This window comes from Rattus norvegicus, chromosome 5 (assembly GCF_036323735.1).
Source record: "Rattus norvegicus strain BN/NHsdMcwi chromosome 5, GRCr8, whole genome shotgun sequence".
Lineage (NCBI taxonomy): Eukaryota > Metazoa > Chordata > Mammalia > Rodentia > Muridae > Rattus > Rattus norvegicus.
In genome coordinates this window covers 108686181-108694708 of record NC_086023.1, presented here as the reverse complement: position 1 = coordinate 108694708, position 8528 = coordinate 108686181, and the positions used below count along the sequence as shown (strand labels likewise).

At 38.8% G+C, this 8528-nt stretch overlaps 1 protein-coding gene across 1 annotated transcript; it reads left to right on the top strand.

Moving 5' to 3' along the window:
- The first annotated feature begins 6605 nt into the window (after positions 1-6605).
- Positions 6606-7266, top strand: Ifne (interferon, epsilon). Its single transcript, NM_001402768.1, has one exon. It carries the CDS (start codon positions 6628-6630, stop codon positions 7201-7203), a length of 576 nt encoding a protein of 191 aa, NP_001389697.1. The 5' UTR covers positions 6606-6627; the 3' UTR covers positions 7204-7266.
- Positions 7267-8528: the final 1262 nt, after the last annotated feature.

Here is an 8528-nt window from a genome sequence, read left to right as displayed (position 1 = left end):
ATGGGAATTCCACAGCCAGGTCGCTCACGACTTTGGAAAGAAAAGATGCTCGCAACTATGCTGGAATGTCTTAATCTTTAAGATGCTGTACAATTTGCTTATGCTTTACTGTTTCCATCCTCTTGTCCACTCTAATCTAATTAAATGCCATTTTGAAGAACCCCACATCTGGCTTACTGAAAAGACCTGGAACAAAGCCAGGAACATTATAACTAATCAATGAAAGTTTGTTACATGAATTAAAATCATGAGGCCCAGTACCAATTGTATGGTTTATAAGTTCTGGTCCTATGCCTTTGGAATATTTAAAGAACAGTGGAAATGAAATAGACTTCATCTTAGTTCTAGCTGTGACTAATTAATAGGGAGATGCTGCAAAATATGTAGAAACTACTTATTCATAGATCAGTACTCAATAATGTCATGTTTAGCACAAATAACATAAGTTCATTATTAGAGCATGGCCCATGTACCATGCATCACACTTAAAATATTATTGGATCATCTTAGATACCATAATCATTCAATGAGATACCACCATTATTCCTCTGTTAACATTGATGCAATTGAGGCACAAAGAAATTAATAGCTTGCCCAAGACTGCATGCACACAAATACCACTGCATGCATACAAATCTTACCTATCACATGCTATGGCTGACATATGTATACATCATGTTAAACACCTTTAATCAAGAACGGTAGCCTTTATCTTCACTGTATTGGCCATTTGTGGCCCAAATTAAAACTGAAAGCTGATGACAAAGTGCAATATATATATATATATATATATATATATATATATATATATATATATATATATATGCGCTAGCCTACTTGGTCTCAATGATCACATCTCAAATACTAATTATTTAGGTTAATAGCTCACTGATAAGTGGATATTAGCCCAAAAGCTTTGAATACCCAAGATAAAATTCCCAGACCATATGATGCTCAAGAAGGAAGTCCAAAACATGGATGCTTCAGTCTTTCTTAGAATGGGGAACAAAATACTCATGGGAGGAAATATAGGGACAATGAGCAGAGCAGAGACTTAAGGAAAGGCCACCCAGTGACTGTCCCACCTGGGGATCCATCCCATGTGCAGCCACCAAACCCAGTCACTATTGCTGACGCCAAGAAGTGTTTGCTGACAGGAACCTGATCTGGATGTCTCCTGAGCCTTACTGATAGAGATTATTAAATTTTCAGGTAACCATCAGACAAAGCATGGGGACCCCAATGGAGGCGTTAGAGAAAGAACTGAAGGAGATGACCAGGTTTTGCAACCCCATAGGAAGAACAACGATATCAACCGACCAGACACCCCAGAGTTCCTAGGGACTAAACCACCAACCAAAGAGTACACATGGAGGGACCCATGGCTCCAGCTGCATATGTAGCGAGGATGGCTTTGTCAGACATCAATAAGAGGAGAAGCCCTTGGTCCTGTGAAGGCTAGATGCCCCAGTGTAGATGCGTCAGGGTGTTGAGGTGGGAGTGGGTGGTTGGGAGGGGGCGCATCCTCATAGAAGCAGGGGGAGGGGAGATGGGAAAGGAGGGAACCAGTAAAGGAGATAATATTTGAAATGTAAATACATAAACTATCCTATAAAATATGCATACTCTGTTTTTAATTTTGAAATAAATATAAAATCTGAACATACAGCAAAAAGAACCTTCTTCTCAAAGCCACTTAAGTGAGAGGCACTGGGGGTGACTTCAATATTATTGTTTATTTGTTGACATAAGGACATTTTCCCCATATAGTCACAATGAGTCACCAAATTCAGAATGTAACAATGATGCTAGACTGTAGGGAACTAGCCTTCGTGTTTAGGTTCACCTATCTAGTTAGTCCCAGCGATGGCGTGAATATCGTGATCCTTTGCAGTATAATAGTTCATATATGGTTGTCACATCTTTTTCTCCTTAGTATGAGACAGTTTCTGGGTCTTTCTTTGTCATGACTTTGAACTGTTTCTTCCTCACTATTCCCATCTATGACTCCTGCGGGAGGCGTCCCTCAAGTGTCTTCCTATTCTTTTCAGGACCTGGTACCTCATGGCTGGCTCCCTCCTCACGGGAACTTACCCCCCCCCTTTAAGCTCCAACAGTGTGGGGCCTCTCTCCAGCACAACACTTAAAGGCATGCTGCCTGAATTCTTGAGAAAGGAAGAGGGAATCAGATATTAGGTGTTATCAAGATCACTTCCTACTCTGAAATCCTATAATAGAGACGTTAATAAAGATTAATATTTACAAATTCATGCTCAGCAAGTGAACTATGGATGTACTGAGAATTATTGTAATAAATGCCATGTTTAAAATAGTTACTACGGCCAAGTCAAACTGAGACATGAATAGCTTTGAGTAGGGGCAGTAGATGTGACACACATATGAATATGGTTAGAAGTGCGAGATCTGAGCATGGGCAGAGAAGTCAAGATCTATTTAGCTAGAGCAGCCCCAAAAGGAGATAATAGTGAGTGGGTGGCCAGAAAACAAGTATCTGTCAGTGTTTTTCATGCTAGAAAGCAAAAAAAAGTTAACTAGTGAGGATCTTAATGTATGTTAAAGAGATTAATAGTCATTCTGGAACCAATTTATCTAGTCTTCTAATATATCAATTACATGGTATCACCCAGTTTCATAGATGTTAAAAACTCTTGGTTTCACTTGCCCATTGAGGAGCTGACACTAGATTCTAGGTAACCTATATCATGCTGCAATCATTTGGCTGAGTTTAAATGCCTTCCTCACTAACTAGAACTGGTTTTAATATATTTTAAACACAGAGAAAATCACAATTTTAATAAAAAATATTATACTTTGGGGTAAAAAGTAATGATAAAAAACCTCATGGAGGCTGGGGATTTAGCTCAGTGGTAGAGCGCTTACCTAGGTAAGCGCAAGGTCCTGGGTTTGGTCCCCAGCTCCGAAAAAAAGAACAAAAAAAAAAAAAAACCTCATGGAAATATAGGATGAAATATATTTATATAATAAATTAACTTGAGGTCATATAAAATTCATACTAGGTAAAGACGGACTACCATCATTAATTTTACATTTTTGTCAAAGATTTGTCATACTCAGGGATGTTTAACATCAACCTTTTTTCTATCAAAACACCTCACTACTGCCCCTTCACGGGTGCAGTGTAAGTGTGCAGCAAATTCTCTTACCAGAATGCTAACAGTGGGCAACTGGGTAAGTCCATTCTCAGGACCCTATATATCAAACACAGTCCTCTGTGCACATAAAACTACAGGCAAGCATATATGCACGCAAGCTCACACTTAGTTTCTTCTAGTATTCATACTACCTACATAGATCGGTTATCCAATACACATACATGTTCTGATTTCTCTAAATACATCTGTTCACTAGTCACTTCCTTTGATGCCAGTGAAGTCCTCCTAAACCACTACCATGCCTATACCATGAAGGAATCAGTGCTTTGGAGTAAGGGAAATTTGAGCTTCAGAAGAAAGAGACCAAGTTTTTAATGTACCGAATGGATACAATGGATTTTTATATAATCAAGTATCTTTCCCCAATCATGCCAAGCAGGTGTGCATTCTCCTGCTGTGTCAATGTAACAACTAGTAATTCTGGTAAATAGTTTATTAGGTGGACCTTTGAAATGGTTACATGTTGAGGAATGACTTTGAAATATTAAAAATCTGAATTTATTTTGGTCTAGATATAGCAAGCTTTATGTGTGATAATATTCTCTTACCTTCTCATCCATTTGGATTTTGATAAATTTCTAGGCACTGTTTGCAAAAAAATAAAGGAAATAAAGTGAAAACAAGAAAGCATTATTTGAACATAAAAATGCACATGCCATACACACACACAAACACAAAGAAAAATCAAAGGCTGTTGGATCCCATAAAACATAAAGCCCAACATATGCTACATAATAAAAATCAAATACAAACCCATTGGGAAGTTTTGAGAAAACTTCACACACACAAGAGAGAGCCATGTAAACATTAATCAAATCAAAGCATAATTGTACGTCAGGAAAGATACAATTATAGAATAAGAACAATTGCCAAGGATAAAGAACGTTTTTTACTTAGCTCATTCAGGTTTCATAATAACCCAGAATGTGTTATGTATACATAATGAAGTTTTAAACACATTATGTAATTGAAATGGTAGAAAACAAATCTAAAACCACAGCTAGAGATTTCAAGATCTCTGTGGTGGAGAGGTCTGTTTCTCTGTCTTTGTGTCCTTGTGTATGTGTGTGAGTCAGTCAGTCAGTCTGTCTGTCTGTCTGTCTCTCACCCCCCCCTCTCTCTCTCAAACACACACACACACACACACACACACACACACACACACACACACACACACACACATGCAGGCATTCTGGCTAAGACTTCTTTCTTGACAGAGCAGAAAACATCAGACAAATATGGGAATTTTCAGTGCTTTCAATTACTGGAACCTATCTGACTTTCATAGAACAGTCCCCACTACAAAAGTAGAATTATTTCAAGTTCAGCAATAAGACCATCAAGGCAGATTATACTCTGATCTATAGACCCAATGAACTCAAACTTTATTCTTGAATCACAACATTGAAATTAGAAATCAATATTAGAAAAGTATCTTGAAAAATCCCAAATCTTTAGAAATCAATAAAATTTTAGGTCATTATTGTAAATTGAAGGGAATTTCTATGAAAGGACATTATTTAGCACTGTTGGAGGGATATAAATAAGTATGATCGTAGAGAACAGTAGAGGTTCCTCAATATGTTGAGAGAGAACTACACTGTGAGTCAGTAAGCTCACTACTAGGTGTATATCTGGAGGAAACCAGTCTGTTGAAGAGGTGCCTGCAGTCCCATACCTACTGTGAAATTATAATAGCCTTGGAACAGAAACAGGTTCCCATAACAGATGAATCGATAAGGGAAATGTTGTATATACATCAAGAAATAGTTCAGCCTTAAAGCAACAACAACAACAAAAATAGCAGGAGGTGCTAAAGAGATGGCTCAGTGATTAAAAGCATGCATTTCTTTCAGAGAGGACCCATGACTAGCTAGTTCCTAGCACACATTTCTAGCATCTTACAACTGCCTGTAATTCCAACTTCAGGGGTCCAGTACCCTCTTCTGATCTCCACTGGCACCTGCACTCATATGCACAACTACCCACAACTACCCCCTCACCACCCCAATACGCGCGCGCGCGTGTGTGTGTTTGTGTGTGTGTGTGTGTTTGAATCTTTTTTCAGAAAGAGAGGGAAGGTATGTCATTTACAACATGGATGGAAATGGAGATAATTGTGCCCCAGGAATAAGCTAGGTACAGAGAGCTGAAGAGGCTAATCTCAGAGAGTGAAGAACAGAATGTGGTTAGGCAGGGACAGTAAGGAAACAAAGGCTAGAGGGAGACTGGCAAACAACTGCTGAGCTACAGTTGGATCAGAGCAAGGCGTTGAGTGTGAACAGCAGGGGAACTAGGAACAGTCATTGAGATTCCTTAAAGCTTGAATAAGAGGATTTAGGATGTTCTCCCCATAGACAGTAAATAAGAAGAAAAATTTGTTTACCCTGATTTAATACATGTATTAAAACATGGCATTTAACATAAATTGTTTCTGATAGAGAGATAGACAGATAGATGGATGGATGGATAGATAGATAGATAGATAGATAGATAGATAGATAGATAGATAGATAGATGGATGGATGGATGGATGGATAGATGGATAGAGATGTTTGTTTTTCTCACAGTGACTATAACTGACAAATGTAACTTGGCTGGAAAGTGCTTATGTGTTTGCTCATAGACCATCCAACCACTCCCATCTCTTCTCACAACCATTTTATCATTTACTGGTTTCATGTATTCCTAGAAGATAACACATATGTGGCCATTGTATTGAACTTGTAGGTTGTTTATACTTTGCTGCTATCGTGAAACTATATAATCACAGTCTTTTGATAAGTTTTACTTTTATTTTATGAGCTAAAACATTACATATTGAACTGAGTAGATGAGATATAAATAATAGTAAAATAATCCAAGATCATTGATACATATTTTCAGATTAATTTGCCCAAATACTTGTGCCCATTTACAGTTCTACGTGAAGTTTCATGAGTTGTCAGCCTGTGGATTTTAAAGTTTACCTCTGAGTGTGTTCTGGGTACTACTAGATCTCTGATAAATAATACTCCACGAAATACCACTGTTTGAAGAAGAAAGCTTGCTCTTAATAAAAGTACATTACTAAGCCTGACTAAACATTTAGAAAGTGCATTGTGTTAGTTAGGGCTTGTACATAATAAATAATGGGGATAATAGAAGGTCAGATTAGACAACTGTAATTGTCTCAAGGAAAGTGTACAGTGAGGCCAGCTCTTTCGTTACTTCCTCCAGCAGCAACACAATGGGGAAAGTAAAGGAAATGCTCCATAAAACTCTGCAATGGGAACCAGAAAATCTAAGGTAGAAACTTGGGGAAATGACACACAAGGTAACAAAGGCAGCAGAATAGAACACCCTCCCTCATGGTTTCAGATGTGTGAAAGGTAAACATTTCTTAGAACTGGAGTTGTACAAGGTGTGCAGAGATCACTGTGTGCCCTCCGCCATGGTTCACAAACAGCTCCCGAAAATGTTGCTGCTCTTAGCTTCTTTCGCTATCTTCTCTCTAGAACCGAAATTGATTCTCTTCCAGTCAAGGAGGAACAGAGAAAGTTTACAACTACTGAAAGCTTTGCCGAGCTCATCAGTCCAGCTGTGTCTAGCACACAGGAAGAATTTCCTGCTCCCTCAGCAGTCTGTGAGTCCTCACCAGCACCAAGAGGGACATGTACTGGCTGTTCTGCACGAGATCCTTCAGCAGATCTTCGTTCTCTTCCAGACACATAGTTCTCGGGGCGTTTGGGAGGAAAACCATATAGAAGAAGTCCTAGCTGCGCTTCACCGTCAGCTGGGATACTTGGAGTCGCTGGGTGGACTGAAAGCAGAGCGGAAGAGTGGGGGCTTGAGTGTGAAGGACCTTAGGTTACAGATCAAAGCGTACTTCAGGAGGATCCACGATTACTTGGAAAACCACAGGTACAGCACCTGTGCCTGGATCATTGTCCAGATAGAAGTCAACCGCTGTATGTTCTTTGTGTCCAGGCTCGCAAGACGGCTGAACAGCCAGGACATAGACTCTTGAACACTGCGAAGCAAGAGCCAACAGTGGATTTTAAAGTCATAGGTTGGTGGCAGAGTGGGAGGAGATCTATGAACATTGTTGCTTCTTCTTGGTGTAAAATGGCTACATTGGTTCACTTTTGCACATGGTTAATTGTGTCCTAAGATTGCATGAGTTGGCCACAGTTATTTCCATTTGCCATGTTATGTTTTCTGCCAATTTCAAATTATTTGAGAATTATAGTTAATCCATTAAAATTTCATAATTGGTCTTTCAATGGTGAAATTTTCATAGAATTTTGCAGTTAGATATGATGAACTATGCCAATAATGTAATAAGCATTCATTAACATACATTCATTTTAAGGAATTCCTTGTGTACCAGAAATTGTTAGAGACAATGAAACTAGCATTAAACCTTGAATATTTCTGTTACAGAGACAATAGAAATATGACCAAACAGCATGGACAATTTTCAGAGGAATGAAAACAGATTTAATCTCACTCATTATAATAATAATGCATATTACAACTAATAGCGTGCTGTTTTAAGCTATTAGCTAACACCTCAAGGTTTAATTAAGAAAAATACACAGACTCAACAGATTGCTGAGAAGGCAGGAACTTTTCCTGTGTGCTAGACACTACTGGGCTGATTGATAAATGCTCTTATAATTTGCTAGATCAGCAGAAGTTAGTATAAGGAATTCCACATAAGAGAACAAGATTCTCTTGAAGAGACTGAGGTCATGCTTTCCCTACAAAAGTCCATAAAGGAAAATAAAAGCAAAAAAAAAAAATCGGAAAATGTGTATAAGTAGTATATTTGTACAAAATCATGAAGAATTCTTAATATTTGTACTGACTATAAGTGAAAAACTAATGAACACACAAGAAATAAGTGGCCAGGATAAATTACTGTTCTGTGGAGGAAGAGAAGGCAGACTTGAGGGGCGGGGCAGGGAGACTAGGGAAGGATAGTTTTTACTCTTGTTTCTGAGGTCATTTTGCATCATACGCATATTACAAATTAAGTTAAAGGCATCCAGCTGGTTAGAATTGTCAGCAATATCAATGAAGGATCCTTGCTGAAGAACAGAGGCGCTAGTTGATGGTTAGAGGAAACAGGACCGAAGCAGCCCGCTCTTGGTTGGCAATGGCTGGGGGTGGAGAGCTGAGAGGAAGCTGATCATGCTACAGGGAGGGGGTTTCTGGGTCAGGAAAGGTCTGATGGTGACAGGATTGCATCTCTTCTAGGCACGCCCTTTCAGAAAGCATCACAAAGCAATGTGGAGCAAGACATCTGAAGTCCACTGAGACTTGCTGATTTTGCTATACTACAAATAC

What these genes read in the sequence shown, in the direction of transcription:
- Ifne (NM_001402768.1), top strand. Translation starts at nt 6,628, where the DNA reads ATGGTTCACAAACAGCTCCCGAAAATGTTGCTGCTCTTAGCTTCTTTC.